General features: G+C 44.1%; 1 protein-coding gene across 1 annotated transcript; it reads left to right on the plus strand.

Moving 5' to 3' along the window:
• The first annotated feature begins 4049 nt into the window (after nucleotides 1-4049).
• Nucleotides 4050-21276, plus strand: CCNA1 (cyclin A1). Its single transcript, XM_069760279.1, has 9 exons — nucleotides 4050-4434; nucleotides 8073-8315; nucleotides 9481-9718; nucleotides 9812-9939; nucleotides 18513-18736; nucleotides 19650-19854; nucleotides 20000-20113; nucleotides 20608-20741; nucleotides 20815-21276. Exons 2-9 carry the CDS (start codon nucleotides 8109-8111, stop codon nucleotides 20861-20863), a joined length of 1299 nt encoding a protein of 432 aa, XP_069616380.1. The 5' UTR covers nucleotides 4050-4434; nucleotides 8073-8108; the 3' UTR covers nucleotides 20864-21276.
• Nucleotides 21277-25245: the final 3969 nt, after the last annotated feature.

The following is a 25245-nucleotide window of genomic DNA, read 5'->3' on the forward strand; positions in this document are numbered from 1 at the left end:
AAATCAGTAAGCAGAGGCAAGGGGTATTGGAATTTAACCTTGATCTTATTAAGAAGACGATAATCAATACAGGGTCTCAAGGAGCCATCCTTCTTAGCAACAAAAAAGAAACCCGCTCCCAATGGTGACGAAGAGGGCCGAATATGCCCTTTCTCCAAAGATTCCTTAACATAGCTCCACATGGCGGCATGCTCTGGCACAGACAGATTGAAAAGTCGGCCCTTAGGGAACTTACAACCAGGAATCAAGTTAATAGCACAATCACAGTCCCTATGTGGAGGAAGGGAACTGGACTTGGGCTCATCAAATACATCCTGGAAATCCGACAAAAACTCAGGGACCTCAGAAGAGAGGGAAGAGGAAATTGACATCAAAGGAACGTCACTATGTACTCCTCGACAACCCCAACTAGTCACCGACATAGTTTTCCAATCCAGCACCGGATTATGTTCCTGTAACCATGGAAATCCCAGCACAACAACATCATGCAGGTTATGCAACACCAGAAAACGGCAATCTTCCTGATGTGCAGGAGCCATGTACATAGTCATCTGTGTCCAGTACTGAGGTTTATCCTTGGCCAAGGGTGTAGCATCAATGCCCCTCAAAGGAATAGGGCTCTGCAAAGGCTGCAAGGAAAAACCACAGTGCCTGGCGAATTCTAAGTCCATTAAGTTAAGGGCAGCGCCTGAATCCACAAATGCCATGACAGAAAAGGACGACAATGAGCAAATCAGGGTCACAGATAAGAGAAATTTAGGCTTTATAGTACTAATGGTAACAGACCTAGCGACTCTCTTAATACGCTTAGGGCAATCAGAGATAACATGAGCCGAATCACCACAGTAAAAACACAGCCTATTCTGACGTCTGAATTCCTGTTGTTCTATTCTAGTCAAAATCCTATCACATTGCATAGGTTCAGGACTATGCTCAGAGGATACTGCCATATGGTGCACAGCTCTGCGCTCGCGCAGACGCCGATCAATCTGAATGGCTAGAGACATAGATTCGCTCAAACCGGCAGGCGTAGGAAAGCCCACCATAACATCTTTAAGGGTTTCAAAAAGACCTTTTCTAAAAATAGCAGCCAGAGCCACTTCATTCCATTTAGTGAGCACAGACCATTTTCTAAATTTCTGGCAGTATAACTCTGCCGCTTCCTGACCTTGACACAAGGCCATCAGGGTTTTTTCTGCATGATCCACAGAATTAGGTTCGTCATACAATAATCCGAGCGCTTGAAAAAATGCATCTACATTCAATAATGCCGGATCCCCTGTTTCAAGAGAAAAAGCCCAGTCTTGAGGGTCACCACGCAGCAAGGATATGATGATTTTCACCTGCTGAATGGGATCACCAGAAGAACGGGGTTTCAAAGCAAAAAACAATTTGCAGTTATTTTTAAAGTTCAAAAACTTGGATCTGTCCCCAAAAAACAAATCAAGAGTAGGAATTCTGGGCTCTAAAGCTGGAGTCTGGACAACATAGTCCTGGATACTCTGTACTCTTGCAGCAAGTTGATCCACACGAGAAAACAAACCCTGAACATCCATGCCAAAACATATATCCTGAATCACCCAGATATCAAGAGGAAAAAAAAAAGACAAACCAAAGCACAGAAAAAAAATGGTTCAGAACTTTCTTTTCCTTTTTTTGAGATACATTTAATTCATTTTTTGGACACTTGTACTGTTATGATCTGGTGGTTTAGGAACAACATGAGACAAGCTCTGAAGGAGGTGGTATATGTACTGACCGCAAACCCTGAACCTAGCAGCGCAACTAAAAATAGCCGTGGGGGGTACCTGACGCTCCCTAGACCCCTCGGCACAGCCTAAGATCTAACTTCCCCTAATGATGGAAACTGGAAACCTATCTTGCCTCAGAGAAAATCCCCAAAGGAAAGATAGCCCCCCACAAATATTGACGGTGAGAGGAGGGGAAAATAACATACGCAGAAATGAAATCAGATTTTAGCATAGGAGGCCAGTCTAGCTTGATAGATAGGACAGGAAAGGATACTGTGCGGTCAGTATAAAAACTACAAAACAATCCACACAGAGTTTACAAAATCTCCACACCTGACTAAATGTGTGGAGGGTAAATCTGCCTCCCAGAGCTTCCAGATAACAGAAAAAATCCATACTGACAAGCTGGACAAATATAGAATGCACAGAACAATAAGTCCACAACATGTGGACTGAAATGAGCAAAGCCAGAACTTATCTTTGTAGAACTGGTCAGGAAACCAGGAGAATCCAAGCAGAGATGTGAATCCAGCCAGGAAACATTGACAAGTGGCACAGGCTGAAGAAAGAGCCAGACTTAAATAGCGGACGATAAGTGGAGGCAGCTGATGACAGCTAACTCCAAGGAGCAGCCATACCACTAGAAACCACAAGAGGGAGCCCAAGAGCAGAACTCACAAAAGTGCCACTTACAACCACCAGAGGGAGCCCAAGAGCGGAATTCACAATAGGTTTATAGCACTAGTCGTGTGAATGGTTTACAGCACAAGTCGTGTGGATGGTTTACAGCACTAGTCATGTGGATGGTTTATAGCACTAATCGTGAGGATGGTTCACAGCACTAGTCTTGTGGATGGTTTACAGCACTAGTCATGTGGATGGTTTATAGCACTAATCGTGAGGATGGTTCACAGCACTAGTCATGTGGATGGTTTATAGCACTAATCATGAGGATGGTTCACAGCACTAGTCATGTGGATGGATTACAGCACTAGACGTGTGGTTGGTTTATAGATAGAATTGAGCAAATTTGTCGTGGCTGTGTCTCAGTCATGACACATGCATGGAGAACCCCTCAAACAGGCTCTCCATGCATGTGTTGTGACTGTGTCACAGCCGCGACATATGCAGCTGTGGCGCCGATCAGCCGCGATCCAGGAAGCCGGGTTTCCTCTGCAGCTTATTCGGTAAGCGCTACTGCTTGCCGAATAAGAGGGAACCTGGGCAAATTTTGTCAATTCTATTTACAGCACTAGTTGTGTGCTTGGTTTACCGCAGTCATCATGTTTCAAAAACTACACATGGATTTTACAGATCTCATCCACACTCTGCAGAATTTTTCCACACAGGAATTCCACACAATTTGCTTTTTGATTGCAAAAGCTGCAATGTGTCCAGTTTCTGTTTCGGATTGCTAGGCATTTTAATGTAGAGGCTGAAATTTCCTGTCAAATCTTCAGTTAAATCTGCACTGAACATATGCAAATTTACAAAGGAATTTCTGAAAAAATGTGCCACCCGTGGGTTTTCCCAATATTCACTGCCCTTTTGGTGCTGCGCCTCCATGAGTGCACAATGATGTGCCGGAGACTTTATGGCCGAGCCCCGACATCCGCCACATTTTCCAGCCTTCTGGTTGTCTGTGGTCTCCCCTTGTCTGGGGGGCTCCTGGATGTTGTGGTCAGGTGACTATTCTAGTGGTCAGCTAATACTAGCAGGTATATAGTGTGACATTGCACACAGGTGGCCATATAGAGACTTTGTTGATTTTATTGCCTTTTTTATATCCTGTTTTTTGCTGGCTTTTTTTCTGCATAATTCTTGTTTTGCGCCTTTTTTCGACTCTTTGCCCTTTTCTGCCTTGTGAGCCAAGTCCAGGTGTTTTCACCTAATTTATCCTTTGTGACTTCCTTAAAATACAAATTTTTTGGCTGCAGTGTTCTCCATTAACCCGCGACGCGTTTATTGTTTTTACTTCTCTTTTCTGCACAGCTGAAGACTAACATGCCACATGTCTAAGGATAATACCACGATTAAGGCTAAAAAGGCGCAAAAGAGAAAAAACACCTTTGAATTTGTGCATCATTTATTTACCATTTATTGAATTTGTGGTAAAATCTGCTAAGGCAAAAAGAAAGGAAAACAAAAAAGTGATGCGTGGTATGAACGCTGGTCGCCTCTCATTTCAGCACGTTATTGAGTTGCCTTTCAGGGGTCTCGGAAGGCTGAGTGACCACTGAGGGGAGCTGCAGGGGGCATACATCTATATGAGATGGAGCCGCTGATATCACATGCAGCGGATGCCACCATGACACTGACAGCTCAGGGCTGAGCGATGACAGCGCTGTCACTGGTCACCATGGAGACACTGCCTCCTGCTCCCTCACAGCACGCCGCTCTGAAGTCTCTAGGACGACGGGACCACGTGACGCCTCTGGGGAGCTTCCTGATTGGTCAGCGCTCGCAGAGCGGGCGGATTGAATACACCGGCTTGTGTTTAGCAGTGATCAGAGGCAGCGGGAGCTCCCCGGCCATGTACACCGCCAGCCTGCGCCCGACACCCGCCCCACCTGCACGGCTGCAGGCAATCAGCGTTTCCCATCATCCGCTAATAAAAAGCGGGGGTGCGGGCTGGTGAGGCAGAGTGCTGTACGGAGAGATCGGAGGACGGAACAGGTGACCGGTAAGGATCGGCTGCAGTTACCGGCTGCTGTGCCCACTGCATGTCCAGCACATCACTGCAGCCCCCTGGCATCATGAGCATGTCCTGGCAATACTGGGACTTTAAGTGCATGAATACTAAACCGGTGTGGTGTATAGCATATAATCTATGTCACGTTGATGAGGGTGAGAATGTATGGGGTACATGCACCGGATACCAGCAAGCCTCTGCCTGTGTATAGCAGCTGGGTGCAGGGCTGTGGAGTTTAAATCCACCTGACTATCCTGTCCTATGCTAATCTGAGCTCCAATATGGGGCGGACAAAGTTCACTGCCCTAGTCATATAGCCCAATGCCAACATGGCACCATACTGCAAACACTGATGATTTGTCTGCACCACCCCATGCTTCTCCTTCTGTTCTCTAGCACACTTTAAAAAAAATGAAATGACCCTGGATCTTGGGTAGATGAGGTGTGCCCAGAGGGCCTTGGAGTAAACATCACCCCCCCCCCCCTCCGGCCTGTGTTCATAGTTTTGCCACCACTGACCTATTATATTCCACCAGTGTGGTTGATAGATATATATATATATATATATATATATATATATATATATATATATATATATATATATATATATATATCAAATTTTTTTTTTTTTTTTTTCACAATGTTAGCCAATAAAGGTATCACTCCGAGAACACTTGTCGTCACTGGGCAAAACAGTATTCACATCGATTTCTCACCATGTAAAAGTCTCTAACACTGCATGTTACCACAGGGGTCAGTATTGGGCCCTCTTCTTTTTAACATATTTATTAATGACCTTGTAGGGGGCATTCAGAGTAGAATTTCAATATTTGCAGATGACACTAAACTGTGCAGGGTAATCAATACAGAGGAGGACAATTTTATATTACAGGATGATTTATGTAAACTAGAAGCTTGGGCTGATAAATGGCAAATGAGCTTTAATGGGGATAAATGTAAGGTCATGCACTTGGGTAGAAGTAATAAGATGTATAATTATGTGCTTAATTCTAAAACTCTGGGCAAAACCGTCAAGGAAAAAGACCTGGGTGTATGGATGGATGACAAACTCATATTCAGTGGCCAGTGTCAGGCAGCTGCTACTAAGGCAAATAAAATAATGGGATGCATTAAAAGAGGCATAGATGCTCATGAGGAGAACATAATTTTACCTCTATACAAGTCACTAGTTCGACCACACTTAGAATACTGTGCACAGTTCTGGTCTCCAGTGTATAAGAAAGACATAGCTGAACTGGAGCGGGTGCAGAGAAGAGCGACCAAGGTTATTAGAGGACTGGGGGGTCTGCAATACCAAGATTATTACACTTGGGGCTATTTAGTTTGGAAAAACGAAGACTAAGGGGTGATCTTATTTTAATGTGTAAATATGAGGGGACAGTACAAAGACCTTTCTGATCTTTTTAATCATAGACCTGAAACAGGGACAAGGGGGCATCCTCTGCGTTTGGAGGAAAAAAGGTTTAAGCATAATAACAGACGCAGATTCTTTACTGTAAGAGCAGTGAGACTATGGAACTCTCTGCCGTATGATGTTGTAATGAGTGATTCATTACTTAAATTTAAGAGGGGACTGGATACATTTCTGGAAAAGTATAATGTTCCAGGGTATATACACTAGATTCCTTGATAGGGCGTTGATCCAGGGAACTAGTCTGATTGCCGTATGTGGAGTCGGGAAGGAATTTTTTTTCCCCAATGTGGAGCTTACTCTTTGCCACATGGTTTTTTTTTGCCTTCCTCCAGATCAACAAGTTAGGGCATGTTAGGTTAGGCTATGGGTTGAACTAGATGGACATATAGTCTTCCTTCAACCTTAATAACTATGTAACTATGTTGTGCCGATGTAAATGTTGTAGCTCACCCACTACAAGTCACTGTACTGGGAAATCCCTCTCGGGTGTGGCAGGAATGTTGCTTTAGACCTGGTAACTGTGCCACTCGGATGTCCGGTGTCCACTCGCTGGCAGGTGCCACACACCATGGTGACAGTTGGCTCTGTGGTTATCAGCTGCCATTTCTGTTGATGGCTGGACATGTGGCCTCTGTGGAGCGATGTCTCCTCATGACCTGACCTGGGCCGTCTCCTGACTCTGTAGCTGTACGTTCTTAATGTTACGGTAATTATCAGTGAACTCATTCTGAGGCTGTAACGTGACAGCGCACATCATAAAACCTCGTGTGTGGTGGCTAACGATTAAACCTTGTGCTAGCTGTGTCCAGTAGCAGAATGAGGGGTGAGACTTGATCTAATCCATGTGGCTTGGAGAGAATCCACCATGTAGGTTTGTTTCCTAAAGTCCAGTTATCACGGCCCCCCACGGTAGGATTTCCTTAGTATTGCACAGGTGATGGGATTAAGGCATCAAATTGCCACAGGTTCTCTCCTGTATAATGTGTTCAGGATTTCCTTAGCATTGTGTTGGATGGCATTTGGTAAATGCTGATTTAATTAAAGCTACAGGCTTGTTATCGCCAGCATGCAAACTTGTGCTGTGTAATTTTTTGCCTCCTAGAACCCACAGCAGCAAATCGTCAGCACTTCTGAAGCTAAATGTACAGAACTTGCTATTAAACTGGCTTCTTGATGTTTAAAGGGTTATTCCCATCTCCAAGATCCTATTCGTAGTAGGTATAGTAATATTGGCAAAAAAACTAAAATTAGTAATGTAGTGTAGTTCTTCTGATTTGGTGTATGTTTCCTCATGTGCAGGCATTGCAGGGCCTTGGGTATCCATGGTTATGACCACTGATAGTGGTAACTAGCTGTTAGTGGTCGTATCCATGGATACCTAGGGCCCTTCAATGCCTGCACATGAGAAAAATATAATCAAAAGGACTAGACTAAGCTTGTAACTGGAAGTATCTGGTGTTACACCTACTACATATTGGGATAGGATCTTCAAGATCAGATTACCCCCTTTATGCTATGTCCAGGGCCGGACTGGCAATTCTGGCAAATGCCAGAAGGACCTGTCTAGTCATGGGCTGCCTTGTCTGCCACGTTGTTAGCAGAATCTGTCTTCTCAAGACCCCCTACTGATAAGAGTTGTGACGGAGCACAAGTCACTGACTCCATCACTTACCCCAGCAGGCTACAGGTGTCAATAGAAATATTGGTCTTGTAGTAAATCTTCCTTTCCTCCATCCAGGGTAATATTAGTGATATATCCCATCTGGTTCAGGTGATGAAAGTATCAGGAGTTCTCACTTGTGCAGCGCTATGGAAATCCTCAAAACAGGACCTGTTGGCGTCCGTGAGGACTGGAGTTTGGGAAATGCTGCACTAAACTGACACAAGGAGGGAATATACCCACTCCTTCCAGATGTTGTCCTTGGTGAGACTTTGCTACAGTGCTAACCACTGAGCCACCATGTACTGTTATAATTACACATGATTCTAGCTGCTTGCTTATAAAGTTACTTAGTTAATTTTAAAGGCCATGTACATCTTTACTTCCTAGATTCAGAATAGGAATGAAACCATGTAAACATAACTATAATATTTTAAATTGTCAAGTATATTCTTAATTGCCTATTCTGGCATTGTGAAGGTATTGGCCAACACCTGGGGTTGACTGTAACACTTGTTCATCCTTTGCTTTTAGGCTTTCTTTTTTTCCTAGTTGGAAATTTCAGTCTTGATGGAAATGTATCGTAACAGTTCATCCAATACCCACTTTGTGGGAAATGCCAGTATGGGAGGCTTTGATGTCTACCACAAAAATCTTTCTCAACCAAAAATGGAGGCACTTGCTCAGTCCAATCTACTCCTGCCCCCACAGCAGATGCAGAGGACTGTGCTGGGTGTCATCAGTGAAAATGATCAGCACCAGAGATTTCTGAGCCTGGTAAGTAGTCTACATAGTGACAGGAGTCATCATGCCAGTGTACTTGGGGCAACTCTGGCAAAGTTGACTGGCCTACAAAAAACTGATGGCTGCAAGATAAAGAGCTGTTTTCACCTTGTATCTACTCCCATGCTGCCTCTTCAGTAGTTTCTGCAAGGTTGCCAGTAGCTGTCAGAGCCACCAGGTCCCAACGATGGCTTACAGGATCAGGAGACATGTGGACATGATGGCCTGAGGGGTTTTAGGCCTCTCATACTTGCGTTGTTTGGCATCCGTCGTCTTGGCGTCTTTTTGCCTATAGACTTGTATTAGCAACAGATGGTCACACGCTGCATTCATCGTGTGATGGAACCATCGTGTTTTGGCAGACCGTCAAAGTTCAAGTGAACTTCTTTTTTTTGTCCCTCACATCCGCCATTATCTACCACCCATGCACATCTGAAACTCCGCCCCCTCCTCCCCAGACACTAGAATGGGCAGCGGATGCGTTGAAAAATTGCATCCGCTGCCCACGTCGTGCAGAAATTTCACAACGTACGTTGGCCCGACGCATAGCGACGGACCCATAATGACGCAAGTGTGAAAGTAGCCTTAGAGACCATTGGAACTTATCTGGTGCAGCTTGTCGGTATCTTATGTCTGGAACGTGGTAGATGGGCTGGGGGGAAAAATAGCACAACAGGGTTTATCCAAGAAACATTCAGAATGGCAGATTATACTAACCTGAACCATAAACTGAATTTTTTTTTTTTTAGAATGTTTTCTGCTGCTGCAGATCCACTTGCAATAAAAACCATGAATGATTTATGGATTTGTTCATGCTGCTGATTATTGAAAACTCCAATTTCCAAAAGTTGGACATGTATGGCTTTATTCTACACCTCTTTTCAATTTTGATGCACTTCCTCTTCAGGGAAAACAATACAGATATTGGAACTGCTATACAAATGAGAATATCTGCATGTGTTGACTTCTTATAGGAACATGGTCCTAGTACTCATGAATGGAAGGGTCTTGTGTATATATTGGACCTATGTATAATATGTAAAAGCTTAAGTCAGAATATCCAGAAGTGAGAACACTGCATCTTATAGCGGTGTTCCTGATGTCTTATGACAAACCTATTTCACTCTACACCTGTCACTTTCACTATTCACTCTTATAGGGTACTGCATCAGCAAAACCTGCATCTGGCATTGAGAATGTGTTTCCTCATGCTGGCAAAGTGTTCACTGGCAATGAATCTGCAGTTGTCCCCAAGACATGCTTTACTATCTATGTGGATGAAGCAGAGGGTAAACCAAGGAACTCATTCTCATCTAAAGTAGGACGTCGAAGTGTGGAACAGTTGGAGGCCAATATGACCAAGCGAAAGTTCCAGTTGGTACTGGATGTCAGTGCAGGTTTGTAGCTTCTCCGGGGCCCTGGCTTGTAGTCTGTGGTCCACACAAGATCTAATTTTTTTTATTAATTTTTTTTTTTTTGTACAAATGTAGCATCCCCAATGATGATGGACACAACACTACAATGTCTACCTGAAGAAGCAGTTTCTGAAACTGACCCAGATGTTGCAGCGGTGGCAGAATACATAGATGAGATTCATCGCTATCTGCGTGAAGCTGAAGTGCGTAATATTTCTCCCAACAAACTGATTGAAAAATGGTATAGTCTCTAACTGGGTCGCTGTGACCAGTGGGGTACCGCAGGGGTCGGTATTGGGACCTGTTCTCTTCAACATATTCATTAATGATCTGGTAGAAGGTTTACACAGTAAAATATCGATATTTGCAGATGATACAAAACTATGTAAAGCAGTTAATACAAGAGAAGATAGTATTCTGCTACAGATGGATCTGGATAAGTTGGAAACTTGGGCTGAAAGGTGGCAGATGAGGTTTAACAATGATAAATGTAAGGTTATACACATGGGAAGAAGGAATCAATGTCACCATTACACACTGAATGGGAAACCACTGGGTAAATCTGACAGGGAGAAGGACTTGGGGATCCTAGTTAATGATAAACTTACCTGGAGCAGCCAGTGCCAGGCAGCAGCTGCCAAGGCAAACAGGATCATGGGGTGCATTAAAAGAGGTCTGGATACACATGATGAGAGCATTATACTGCCTCTGTACAAATCCCTAGTTAGACCGCACATGGAGTACTGTGTCCAGTTTTGGGCACCGGTGCTCAGGAAGGATATAATGGAACTAGAGAGAGTACAAAGGAGGGCAACAAAATTAATAAAGGGGATGGGAGAACTACAATACCCAGATAGATTAGCGAAATTAGGATTATTTAGTCTAGAAAAAAGACGACTGAGGGGCGATCTAATAACCATGTATAAGTATATAAGGGGACAATACAAATATCTCGCTGAGGATCTGTTTATACCAAGGAAGGTGACGGGCACAAGGGGGCATTCTTTGCGTCTGGAGGAGAGAAGGTTTTTCCACCAACATAGAAGAGGATTCTTTACTGTTAGGGCAGTGAGAATCTGGAATTGCTTGCCTGAGGAGGTGGTGATGGCGAACTCAGTCGAGGGGTTCAAGAGAGGCCTGGATGTCTTCCTGGAGCAGAACAATATTGTATCATACAATTATTAGGTTCTGTAGAAGGACGTAGATCTGGGGATTTATTATGATGGAATATAGGCTGAACTGGATGGACAAATGTCTTTTTTCGGCCTTACTAACTATGTTACTATGTTACTATGATTGGGAAGACCTTTAACACCACCATTCCTTTAATGTAGGAGATCGGTCAGCACACAACGACTGATCACACCAAGTCTAGGCACTCCCTGCACCAAACAAACTGGTGGTCGGTCTAGTTCTACCCTTAACAGGTCTGGCTGTAGACACTTGTACCAATACTCCCTTATTTCTGACCTCTTCCCCCCCCCCCCCTAGCTTGGTGCAGTATATTTTGTTTTTTCACCTATTGGGTTACTTTATTTTAAAGATATCTACACTAGTCTCTCGTTGCTATATCTTACATAACGCTGTCATGACACTTTATTATATTTGGCTTTGATCACTAGTGGTGGTTATGGGGAAAATCTGCACAATTTGGTGCTTTCAAATATGAAATATGGAGTCCTAACAGTGATAACTCTGCATACTTAACGGGATTGTCCATAGCTAGGACAACCCCCTTCTCATACTCCACACTTGACCCCAATAAAATAAAGTGTACTCTCCCCTGTGCAGATGTTGGCACTTGTAGTCCTGGGGCTCATGTGGTTGCATGACGTGTACACAGCACCAAATCGGCTCTGACATCGCTGTCTCCACTCCTGGACAGATTAAGTCTGGGAGTAGATGCAGCTCAGACTCCCTCTTCATATTCAATTTGTGCAAAGATGGGGACTGACACCAGTGCTGATTGGTTGTGACATGTGACCCATACGGGAATCCCAGGACTGCAAGTGTGGACAAAGTAGGAACTGTATTAAAGACAAATGTGTGGTGAGAAGGGGTTGCCCTAGTAGAGGACAAATACTTTAAAGATGGCTGTCCATCTCTGATGGGATCACTCACTTGTCCAAAATCCCAGAAAGCGGGTGTAAATGACTATCATACTCTATCATTCTGCTCTATTACATGGTGCTGCAGATTATCCTGTAGTCTGGTGACGGCTTCCCTGAAGCCCAGAGTAGAGGGACATCTTATTGTCAACCTGATTCTTTATAAAGTGTCTAAATTCTGTCCCTGATCTATAGTTCTAGTAGAGCAGGTTTGGGTCAGTATTGCATATACAGGAGTGGGATGTGTATAGATTATCTCCAGGTTTGTGAAATATGTACAGATCTCTGAAATGCTTGAGAGAAACTTTTACCCTTCGCCACGACAGCACCCCACATGAGAGAGAGGGATCCGCCCATAGGAACAGGAAACCTACAGAATAAAAGGAGGCGGTCCCCTCTCCTCCTCAGTTTAGGTTTCCTGTTCCTACAGGGACCCGGCTTACCTACAGATGAAGAGGATCCCTGGGCCATGCACCCGCCTGCGCCGGTTTCTGTGGGAACGGCAGGGGCTGCGGTACCAGAAGCAGCGGCGGGGGAGCCCCTGCTTGCAGCCTCCCCCCTCGTCTGGCCAAACATCCACGGTCCGGGTCCGGTCACCGTAGGTCCGGCCGGCACTGTGAGGACGCGCGCGCTGCAGCGGCCGGCTTAATAGCCTCTGGCGGCCGCATGGTGGTGAGAGCGGCGCGTCTAACCCGGAAGTCGCGGGAGCACTTCCGGGTTGGTCCGGGGAGGCAGGAGAATGGGCGGCAAGTTTAAAAATGCAGCGCTAGCGTCGGGCCGGTGTGTGTGAAATGGCTTCACCGGCCGACGAAGCGCACCTGCCCGCAGTGCAACAGCGCTCTCCCAGCAGGGAGAGAAGCACGAGGAGCAGCACAAAGAGTGGTGGCCGACCTCCAGAGAAGAGTTCTACCACCAAACGAATTCCGCCTCCAGAACCGGTACCTGTCAGCTTCACTGGGTGAGTTTTTGAAAGAGTCTCTTCCTATATGCTGATATATGTTCCTCCTGTATCCTTCCTCTAGACTAAGAAAAGGACACACAAATCTAAGCATAAAGAGTGTGCTTTATGTACGCAGCCCCTCCCGGATGATTATGCCAAAAAACTGTGTGCAGAGTGTATCATGCAAACTCTACGGCAGGAAAATATCATGACTCCCTCAGATGTCAGAGCTATTATCCGAGAAGAGATGCAGGGTTTGGCGCAGACAAGTAGCGCCAGTACCCGTCAGCCTAGCAGGTCCCGGTCTCCGGTTAGTTCGGAGTCAGAGGGTGTATGTATTTCTTCAGACGAAGAGGGATCTCAGCCGAGCTCATCCGAGACTGAAGGGGGACTTTGTCTTCCCAACAGTAATGTGGACAATTTAATAAAATCTGTCAGGAGCACGATGGGGTGCCCAGATGGGAAAGAAAAGAAATCAGCACAGGACATAATGTTTGCGGGGTTAGGACAGAAGAAACGTAGGTCCTTCCCCGTCATACAAACCATCAAAGATATTGTCAAAAAGGAGTGGGACAAGCAGAATAGAGGGTTTTTACCATCATCCTCTAAAAGGCGCTATCCCTTCAGCGATGAAGACCTAAACACCTGGTCAAAGGTGCCAAAAGTTGATGCTGCGGTAGCCTCCACAACCAAACAGTCGGTCCTACCAGTGGAGGATTCAGGGGTCCTAACAGACCCGCTGGACCGTAAAGCAGAAGCTTTACTAAAGAGGTCATGGGAAGTCAATACGGGGGCGTTCAGGCCCGCCATATCTAGTACCTGTACTGCAAGATCTCTACTAGTATGGACGGAGCAATTGGAGGAACAGATTAGAGGCAAAACTTCGAGGGAATCTATCCTGCTGAAATTGCCTCAAATTAAAGAAGCAGTAGCATTCCTAGCTGATGCCTCAGTGGACTCGCTACGTCTTGCAGCCAGGTCAGCCGGCCTAGTCAACACAGCCCGGCGTGCACTCTGGCTAAAGAATTGGAAGGGGGACGCACAAGCTAAAGCAAAACTTTGTGCGATTCCCTGTCAGGGTGAGTTCCTTTTTGGGAAGACGCTGGATGAACTCCTGAATAAAGCAGGTGAAAGGAAGAAAGGCTTCCCTAACCAATATCTCCCATCCTACAGGAGAGCCTTCAGGAGACGCCCCTTTACTAGGAACAAGCCGCTTGAACAAAGAGAGCGATGGGAGTCGAAGGACCCAAAGCAAAAAGGTGCCTTTTTTAGCGGGTCCCATAATCCGAGACGTAAATACCGCTAACCAGGAAGTAGGCGGCAGATTAAAATTTTTTCTTCCCCAATGGGGACAGATAACATCCAGCCAGTGGATTCTGGACATTGTGCAATACGGCCTTAAATTAGAATTTGATCGAATCCCTTGGGATTCCTTCATAATAACATCTCCAAAAGGTCAGGACCAACAGAGGGCTCTAGAAATAGAGATCCTATCTCTTCTATCTAAGAAAGTCCTGATTGAAGTTCCCCAGGATCAAAAAGGGAAAGGGTTCTACTCCCCTTTATTCCTGATTAATAAACCAGATGGTTCATTTAGAACCATCATAAATCTTAAAAAATTAAATTCTTTCCTGCGTAATCATACCTTCAAAATGGAATCCATTAGTTCTACCATAAAACTCTTATTCCCTAGGTGTGTCATGGCCGGAATAGACTTAAAGGACGCCTATTACCATCTTCCCATACATGCCGAACATCAGCAGTACCTAAGGGTAGCAGTCACCCTGGAGGGAAAGGTTCGTCACTTTCAATATGTTGCAATGCCATTTGGGCTTTCTATGGCTCCCCGCGTCTTCACTAAGGTGATACTAGAAGTGATGGCTCATCTACGCCAACGAGATACCTTGATAATACCCTACCTAGATGACTTTCTAGTGGTAGGAAGCTCTGCACTTCAATGTAAAACTCGTTTATCTAATACGATCTCGTCCCTACAGGAGTTAGGTTGGATCGTCAACTTCGAAAAATCTCGGCTGAATCCAGAAACCGTTCAGACATTTCTAGGAATCCAGCTAGACTCCGTAAGTCAGAAATGCTTTCTTCCTCAGTCAAAGAGGTTGACTATACAATCAAAGGTATCAGACGCAATACGCAAACCCTACATGACACTAAGAAAGGCCATGTCCTTACTGGGGTCATTATCATCATGTATCCCTGCTGTACCTTGGGCACAATTCCATACCCGTCAATTGCAGTACGAAGTATTGTCGGCTCAGGGGAAAGACGGTTATTTAGAAAGTAGAATAACTCTTTCCAGTAATGTCTTAGAATCGCTATCCTGGTGGCTAGACATGGACCACCTATCACGGGGTGTGCCATGGATAATAGACCCGTCTAAAATAATTACCACCGACGCCAGCCCTATTGGGTGGGGAGCACATATGGAAGACAATCTGGCCCAAAATACTTGGGATCAGACAGAATTAATATGTTCCTCCAACTGGAAGGAGTTAAAAGCAATAGAATGTGCCTTATATCATTTTCTTCCGCAGATTCATGGAACAAATGTAAGAATTTACTCAGACAATTCCACCGCAGTGGCATACTTGAACCGTCAGGGTGGTACAAAGTCAGGAAGTCTGATGACCATAGCTGCAAACATCTTTCAGCTGGCAGAGGCTCATCTAACATCCTTAACAGCCCTGCACATCAAAGGTGTAGAGAACATCAGGGCAGACTACCTCAGCAGAAACGAGTTGCGTCAAGGAGAATGGACCTTAAACAAATCCATATTCAGAAGGATAACAGAAGCATGGGGGATACCACAAATCGACCTATTTGCCACAAGAGACAACCGGCAAGTACAAAGGTTCGCTTCCCTGAACACCAGGGATCACCCAGATATGTTGGACTCTCTCCACCATCCTTGGCGGTTCAGACTGGCATATGCCTTTCCTCCAATGTCTCTGATTCCTCTAGTGATCAGAAAGATCAGGAGGGAACAGGCAAGAGTAATCCTCATTGCACCATTCTGGCCGAAAAGACCATGGTTCTCTTGTCTCCAGACCATGTGCCTATGCGATCCTTGGATCCTCCCATCAGACAAGGAGCTGCTGTACCAAGGCCCCTTTTTCCACCCGCAAGTGAAAGGTCTTCACTTGACGGCGTGGAATTTGAGAGGCAACTATTAAGTTCCAGAGGGTTCTCAACAGAACTAGTAAACACCCTCTTATTGAGCAGGAAAAGATCTACCACCCTAATATATAGTAGGGTATGGAATAAATTTTTAGACTTCTACACGGTACCGTTCACTAAGCAAGTTCCACTCACACCTATCCTAGAGTTCTTGCAAAAAGGCCGAGAGTTAGGACTATCTGTAAATACCTTAAGAGTTCAGGTCTCGGCATTAGGAGCCCTATATGGATGCAATATAGCAGCTAATAGGTGGATCTCCAGATTCATAAAATCTTGTGAACGTAGTAAACCGGTCCATATTCCCCGTCTACCTCCGTGGGATTTAAATCTAGTATTAGAGGCCTTAACAAGCTCTCCATTTGAACCATTAGATTCAATACCTTTAAAAATCCTAACATATAAAGTAGCCTTACTAGTAGCCCTAACCTCAGCTAGACGGGTTAGTGACATCCAGGCCCTATCAGTAGACCCACCTTTCTTACTGATATTTCATGATCGGATAGTCCTGAAACCAGACCCCTCATACCTCCCTAAGGTAGCGTCCACCTACCACAGGTCACAAGAAATATTTCTCCCTTCCTTTTTTGATTCACCTGTAACTCCAGAACATCATAAGTTCCACACCTTAGATGTCAGAAGAGCCATCCTGACTTATATAGAAAGGTGTCAGACATGGAGGGAGAGTAGGGCTCTGTTTATCTCCTTTCAGGGCCACAAGAAAGGACATGGGGTCACGAGAGCTACCATATCTCGGTGGATCAGAGAGGCTATCTGCTTGGCCTATACGTCAAAAGGCGAGATTCCTCCAGTGGGTATAAAAGCGCACTCAACACGAGCCATGGCTTCCTCCTGGGCGGAACAAGCAGATGTACCGATCCATTTAATATGTAAGGCTGCAACTTGGTCTACACCTTCTACCTTCTACAACCATTATAGACTTGATCTGTCCACGTCTTCTGATCTGACCTTTGGTAGAGCTGTTCTTAATACAGTAATCCCACCCAAATAATGACTCTCTGAAAATCTCTCATGTGGGGTGCTGTCGTGGCGAAGGGTAAAAAGCCGGATTACGTACCGGTAATGCTCTTTTAATGAGTCCACGACAGCACCCATGTATTACCCTCCCTAAATTATGCACAGCTCTTTCCTTTAAGGTCACAAATAATGGTTGTATAGAGTTAAGAAATTTATGTGACTGAATAAGAATGAATACTAACACTTTTGCGGTTCCCCTTTTTATACTCTGTAACTAAACTGAGGAGGAGAGGGGACCGCCTCCTTTTATTCTGTAGGTTTCCTGTTCCTATGGGCGGATCCCTCTCTCTCATGTGGGGTGCTGTCGTGGACTCATTAAAAGAGCATTACCGGTACGTAATCCGGCTTTTTTAACTTTGGGGTTATGCCCATCTCTAAGATCCTATCACAACATGTAGGTAGAATATTAGCAAATGCCTACAACGAGAAATGTAGTGGCTCTTCTAATTCACTGTCACTTGCACTGCATAGGGCATTGCAGTATCTTTAACAATGGTTAGGACCAGACTATCGTGTCACATGTAATCCCATAAAACTAAGTTTAACGACAAACTATTTTTAAACACCAAATCCCAGTGTAACGGAAATATAGATATACTCTGTACCAATAACCTCACAATTATCCCTACGCTTAGCTGCAATCACTACCTACAAGTGGAGGTCGGCACCCTATAGACACTTTTTTTGGCGCCCCCACTCAGCGGCGGCTATCCCCAACTCACCCTGTTAAACACCTATCAAACTATAGGGTACCGACCTCCACTGGTAGGTAGGGATAATTGTGAGGTTATTGATACAGAGTAGATCTATATTTCTGTTACACTGGGATTTTGTGTCTTTTAAAAAGTTTGTCATTAAACTTTATAGTTTTATGGAATTACATGTAACAGTTTACTATTTTCCCTGTTTTTGTATTGTATACTTCCCTTTTTTGATTTGACCAGATTATCATTGAGTGGTCAGATCATGGATGCCTAAGCTGCTTCAATGCCCTGGACATGGGTTAAGCAACATGGCCAATAAGAACTACTCTAAATTTTTAATTGGAGATATCTGCTATTACACCTACTACATATTTGGATAGGATCTTGGAGATGGGAATACCCCTTAAATCTTTGGATTATATAATTCCAAAACTTGTTTCACTTCGCAAGCTAGTTGCACTTTTTTTTTTTTTTCCCTTGACAAGTTTCTCTAGTGCAATCACTTCTATGAAATGTCCAGGGAGCCTTAAACCCCACATTTATGGTAAAGTAAATGTTGCATTACCCATGACTGCTGGCATTGAGGCCTCTGAAATATAGAGGTTTGAATCTAGTTCTATAAAGTTACTGGTTTAATGTAAAACTCTAACTTAGTTGGCACATAAAAGCCAATGTGTCCTCATCAAACTAATCTGTCCCAGAATGGCCAGCTTGGCTGTACTATGGCTAACTGTATTAAAATGCTAGTTAAACTGAAACTTGGTGACAAATCTTGGCTTTAACCCTTTTACTAGGTCAAACATAGACCAAAGCCCTTCTACATGAGGAAGCAGCCTGACATCACTTCCGCCATGAGGACCGTCTTGGTGGATTGGCTCGCTGAAGTCCGAGAAGAGTACAAGCTTCGTAGTGAAACCCTGTTTCTTGCCATCAACTACCTGGACAGGTTTCTGTCCTGTATGTCTGTATTAAGGGGGAAGCTGCAGCTTGTTGGGACGGCCGCCATCCTCCTGGCCTCGTAAGTATCCCTAACCCCCACCATCCAACGTAACCCAAAGCTGTTATGCAAAGCTCCACTTGTAGTGGCTATAATACAAGTCATCTGCTCTCGCTAGGCCTATACACAGGAACTGTAGGCAGATGGTTATCTGTTGTTGGAAACCAAGGAGAATCTAGTGAGCATTGTAAATTGGGGAGGGGTCAGGTCCTGTTACTTTTTTGTGGGAGGGGGGGATCTTCAGGAGGCCCCTGCTTCTATGCAAATACACTAGCACCCCTCAATTATCAAGGTGCCTCACAGGGGCATACCTCTAACAGTAATTACCAATGTCAGTCTAGTGGCTTTCAAGTGGTTAAAATGGCAATCTGAGAACTCTGATCAATGTTAGCCATCAAGCAATTGTCCCATCACACAGCTGACACCTGTCCTGTGTGCTGGGTTTGGATCAGTTTAGTGTCAGTGTCCTTTAACCCCTTGTATTACATATTAAAGTTCAGTCTGTCAGCCTTTTACATTTCCCCCCCCCCCTTTTTTCATGCCTTGCCAGGCATGAGTGTCCCTCCCAGCAATACATGCTGGATGCAAGCTGTGTATTTATTGTGATCATGTCTTGGCCCAGCTGACACTGCTTTCCTTATCTGTATATTTTCTCTGCCCTCCCTGAGACTTTACAAGTGTTCTCCCCTTCCTGTTGCCATCAAACGGCAGTTTAACACATGACTGGTCTGTTCACTCAATGTGAAACTGCCTGTAATTGGGGTGGAGCAGGAAGCCCAGAGGGGCCACATCTGATCTATATGCATTTTGCAAAAGCACTGTGGTTATAAAGAAGTTGAAGCAAAAACGTAATGACTCCCTAGAAAGCTGCTTGATGTTTCTGCACTCTGGAAATACTATAATTGTCTCAAATAACCTCCTGCTTTCCTTCTAGCAAATATGAGGAGATCTACCCTCCAGACGTGGATGAGTTTGTGTACATAACTGATGACACCTACACGAAGAAGCAGCTTCTGCGCATGGAGCACCTGCTGCTGAAAGTACTGGCCTTTGACCTGACGGTGCCCACAATTAATCAGTTCCTCCTGCAGTATATTCACAAGCAAAATGTCAGCACAAAGACTGAACACCTAGCAATGGTAATGTCAGGAGCGTGCGCTCGAATTCCTAATATTGGTGGCTATTCGCACTCGGCTTGTAGCCACAATACTTGTTTGGCTCTGATCCTTGGAAGGAGTCACGACTTAAATTGCTGCAAATGAAACTCTCTTCCTTCTCTTCCAGTACATGGCAGAGCTCACGCTCCTCCAGGAAGAGCCTTTCTTGAAGTATCTTCCATCGGTAACGGCGGCTGCTGCTTATGCTCTCGCCAACTATACAACAAACCAACTTTTTTGGGTGAGTGAACACCGCTACATTTAAAGGCATTTTTCAAATCGAAACTTCACACTAGTTGTTCCACCTGATGGTGTCTTAAGCTTATAATAATGGCGCTAAATGAAGTCTAGTGAGAAAAGGAGCTTCATGGACCACAACGTGGCTAACTTATGAACCATTTTAACCCTGTAATGACCATAATACATTAAGCATTAACTCCTTCCTGACAAGATTCATGGAGAATGTATACGTTCTTATTTGCATACACTTTCTACATCTGACTGCAGCAGTCAGTGGTTGATTTCCAAGAGAGGCACTTCATGAAGGTGTGATGGCCTTACTTTTTTTTTTTTTTTTTTTTTTTCCCTCCACCCCCCACCCATCTTGTAAACACTCCATATTAAAACATGGCATTGATAAAAAATCAGAAATTGGTCTTGTGGTAGGTACTCTAATCATAAATGTAGCCAAGTTGTGTCCATGCTGCCTCACCTGATCCTGAACTCTCTCGACAGCCTGCCGCTCTCCAAGCCTTTACCGGCTACAGCCTGAGCGACTTGGCACCTTGTCTCGTTGACCTGCACCGAACCTGCCTCTATGCACCCAATCAAGTACAGCAAGCCATCAGGGAGAAGTATAAGACTCCAAAGTAAGTGTGTGACTATAAAAACCTTGACATCCCATGAAGATGACAATCTATGATCTTGCCTCTTATCTTCCAGGTACATGCAGGTTTCCCTTATGAACCTCCCTACATCTCTCCCTCTTTGATAGAAGAACTGGAAACGACTTGTGTAGCACTTACCTGCAGATCAACAATGTTGGTCTAGCTTTAATATGGACATTGCTGGGCAAATGTCTGAATTTTTATTTCTTTTAAATTATATAGTGACTTTAATTAGCATGAAATTAACACAAACCATCGTAGAAGTTTGGCATGAGCAGTCCTGTGAACCTGACTAAACTTGACTAGGGCAAGCTGCAATAGATGTTAGTAAACTGCTCTGGCCGAACATATCCATTGTGACAGTAAAGCTGGGTTATGTTGGCCTTTTTTTATTCTTACAATCGTCAACATGGTATGAAGAGATTACAAACTTGTACCTGGCAATTACCAACAGAATCGGCTTTAATTGTCATTGAATGTCCCTGTAAGTGTTTTTAATAAAATTTTCTCACTTATGCAAATGTATTGTGTGATCACCTAACACTGAGTCAGACAGGTACTATAACATGCCACAGGCATCACAGGGTCACCTAGACAGTTATGGTAACTGTGCACTTCCCAGGAGTGATGTCTTGATGCTATTAAAGCGGTCATAATAGTTCATCGCATGCAGAGCCTCTAGCATTTCAGACCCTACTTCTGTTGGCAAGTTGTTGGGTTTTTAGCATGTTTTGTGCCCTCTGAGATACTCCAGTCCTGCTGTGGACAGCCCTATTCCCTGTTACTATACAAAGCCAAATATAAGCATCCATGAAACACTATTCTAAAGTCACACTACCTGCAGGTCTCCTGTGCTACCTGCCTCTAGCAGATTTGAGGATGTTAAGAGGCCTTGCTGAGTGTTGTGATCTGAGCATAAGTAAGGAGGAGCAAGCTGTGGGTGCCTCTCCTGTGCCAGGTCCAGAACGGTCAGTGCTGTCTGGGGAAAGAATAAAAGACCAGACAAATCTCTTGATCTGGGGGGAGGGGGCATACCTAATACACAACGCATGGAAGTAGTCCGTTCTTGCGCAAATAGCTGGCAGGTGAAGGACAGTGCTCCATTTCCTGAGCACCAGCGCTGCAAAGGGCCTTGTGCGCCGGCTGCTACTTGTGGGATTGAGGTGCTGTGCTCCAGTTCTGTGAGCACAGTAGGTATACAAGGTGCACTGACCGATCAGTGGCTTTCCCCCACTGAACCTCCAACCACATCTAGTGTGTGATAATGGGCATAACTTGGTGGCAGCTTTAAATCTCAGCAAGCTGGTACACGTTCTATGCATGGCCCATCTACTGAACTTGGTTCTACACCAGTTAAAAAAAAAAAAGCATACCCTGACCTACTTGTCAAGGTGTACTGCTTTTTCCACTGCTTCTTCAGAGTAGAAGGTTATGGATGTCTTTTGTAGGTCAGTGTTTAGTAGTTTAAACTGGAGAATTGGGAGCCAATGAAGGGTTTTGCAAAGGTGGGAAGCAGAGTAGTGGAGGGTAACTCATCAGGCAACTGTTAAGGACAGACTGGAGAGGTGCAAGTAGGCCAGAAACAGGAGGGAAGAGGTGCAAGTAGGCCAGAAACAGGAGGGGAAGAGGTGCAAGTAGGCCAGAGACAGGAGGGGGGGGAAAGGTGCAAGTAGGTCAGACAGGAGGGGGAAGTGCCAGCTTTGGGGGTTCAGGACTGTGATATGTCCTCAGCGGTGAGAAGCAGAGTGCCAGAGCAGGTGGGAGAAGGAAAATGGCTGGCTTGTTTTTAGTTGGAGAGATCTGAGACTGAGAAGGTCTGCAGATGTGGGCAGGGAAGTAGAGAAATATTTGGTTAGAGGATGCTGGGGTTTGGGGATAGTGAGGATTAGTAGAGCAAAAACTGTAAGGGTATAGATAAGCATGGTGGAAGAAATAGAAAAGCGAAGTATATTAAACAGTGGCTAATCATGCCTTCTCGTCCATTTCTGGCATAGTTCTGCTGTACACTTAGAGCCACACTTATGGAGCCAGACCAAAAATTCCAATACTTTCACAAAACATAAAAAAAATCAGCCTAAATTTAAGATATTTGAATTAAAATGTGTAATGAAAACAAAACCTCAATCACTGGGATACATTGAAGCATTCCAGAGATATTACCTCATACAGTGGCATGTAAAAGATGAGCACCGCTGGTTAAAATTAGTTAATGTGAACAGCTAAGCAAGTTGAAGATTAAATGATCTGTTAAAGGCCTAAGATTAAATATTTCCTTTGTACTTTAGGCTATATATGTGGTCAAAATTGTTGGTACTCATTGGTTAATGACAGAAGAACCCACTGGTCACAGAAATAACTTGAATGTGGTAATAAAGGATCGATATAAATGAAAATCAGGCACTGCTTTTCAACCATGCTTCCACAGAATTAAAGAAAAATAAACTCATGAAATAGGCCTGGACAGAAATGATGCTACCCTGAAAATAATGTGACAAAAGGGACATGTTAAATCACGGTGTGTCCACTATCTTGGAATCGGTGAGTGGCCTGTATATAGGGCTACAGATACTCACTGTGCTGTTTGGTGACATGGTGTGCATCACACTCAACATGGACCAGAGGAAGCGAAGAAAAGAAATGTCTCAGGAGATTAGAAAGAAAATTATAGACAAACTAAATCGTGGCCCGATTCTAATATTGGGTATTCTAGAATATGTAGGTAGAATATAGCACAGGCTACATACTATATTGCACAGTGGTGTAGTATATAACACAACCGACATAGTATATAACAGAGCTATGTAGTAAGTAACATAGCGTACGTAGTATATAGCAGAGCTACATAGTATAGAACATAGCGACGTAGTATATTGGTCAGCCACATAGTATATTGGACAGTCACATTGTATATTGCCCAGCTTCATCGTATATAGCACAGATGTAGTATATAACACAGCCCACGTAGTATATAGCAATGTGAGCACTGTGTGGTTAAAGACTTAAACATGTCTGGGGGTCCTGGTTATGGGGGACTTTAACTACCCGGATATTAACTGGGAAACAGAAACCTGTGAAACCCATAAAGGCAACAGGTTTCTGCTAATAACCAAGAAAAATTATCTTTCACAATTGGTGCAGAATCCAACCAGAGGAGCAGCACTTTTAGACCTAATACTATCTAATAGACCTGACAGAATAACAAATCTGCAGGTGGTCGGGCATCTAGGAAACAGCGACCACAATATTGTACAGTTTCACCTGTCTTTCACTAGGGGGACTTGTCAGGGAGTCACAAAAACATTGAACTTTAGGAAGGCAAAGTTTGAACAGCTTAGAGATGCCCTTAATCTGGTAGACTGGGACAATATCCTCAGAAATGAGAATACAGATAATAAATGGGAAATGTTTAAGAACATCCTAAATAGGCAGTGTAAGCGGTTTATACCTTGTGGGAATAAAAGGACTAGAAATAGGAAAAACCCAATGTGGCTAAACAAAGAAGTAAGACAGGCAATTAACAGTAAAAAGAAAGCATTTGCACTACTAAAGCAGGATGGCACCATGGAAGCTCTAAAAAACTATAGGGAGAAAAATACTTTATCTAAAAAACTAATTAAAGCTGCCAAAAAGGAAACAGAGAAGCACATTGCTAAGGAGAGTAAAACTAATCCCAAACTGTTCTTCAACTATATCAATAGTAAAAGAATAAAAACTGAAAATGTAGGCCCCTTAAAAAATAGTGAGGAAAGAATGGTTGTAGATGACGAGGAAAAAGCTAACGTATTAAACACCTTCTTCTCCACGGTATTCACGGTGGAAAATGAAATGCTAGGTGAAATCCCAAGAAACAATGAAAACCCTATATTAAGGGTCACCAATCTAACCCAAGAAGAGGTGCGAAACCGGCTAAATAAGATTAAAATAGATAAATCTCCGGGTCCGGATGGCATACACCCACGAGTACTAAGAGAACTAAGTAATGTAATAGATAAACCATTATTTCTTATTTTTAGGGACTCTATAGCGACAGGGTCTGTTCCGCAGGACTGGCGCATAGCAAATGTGGTGCCAATATTCAAAAAGGGCTCTAAAAGTGAACCTGGAAATTATAGGCCAGTAAGTCTAACCTCTATTGTTGGTAAAATATTTGAAGGGTTTCTGAGGGATGTTATTCTGGATTATATCAATGAGAATAACTGTTTAACTCCATATCAGCATGGGTTTATGAGAAATCGCTCCTGTCAAACCAATCTAATCAGTTTTTATGAAGAGGTAAGCTATAGACTGGACCACGGTGAGTCATTGGACGTGGTATATCTCGATTTTTCCAAAGCGTTTGATACCGTGCCGCACAAGAGGTTGGTACACAAAATGAGAATGCTTGGTCTGGGGGAAAATGTGTGTAAATGGGTTAGTAACTGGCTTAGTGATAGAAAGCAGAGGGTGGGTATAAATGGTATAGTCTCTAACTGGGTCGCTGTGGCCA

Source organism: Ranitomeya imitator, chromosome 3, assembly GCF_032444005.1.
Source record: "Ranitomeya imitator isolate aRanImi1 chromosome 3, aRanImi1.pri, whole genome shotgun sequence".
Taxonomy (NCBI): domain Eukaryota; kingdom Metazoa; phylum Chordata; class Amphibia; order Anura; family Dendrobatidae; genus Ranitomeya; species Ranitomeya imitator.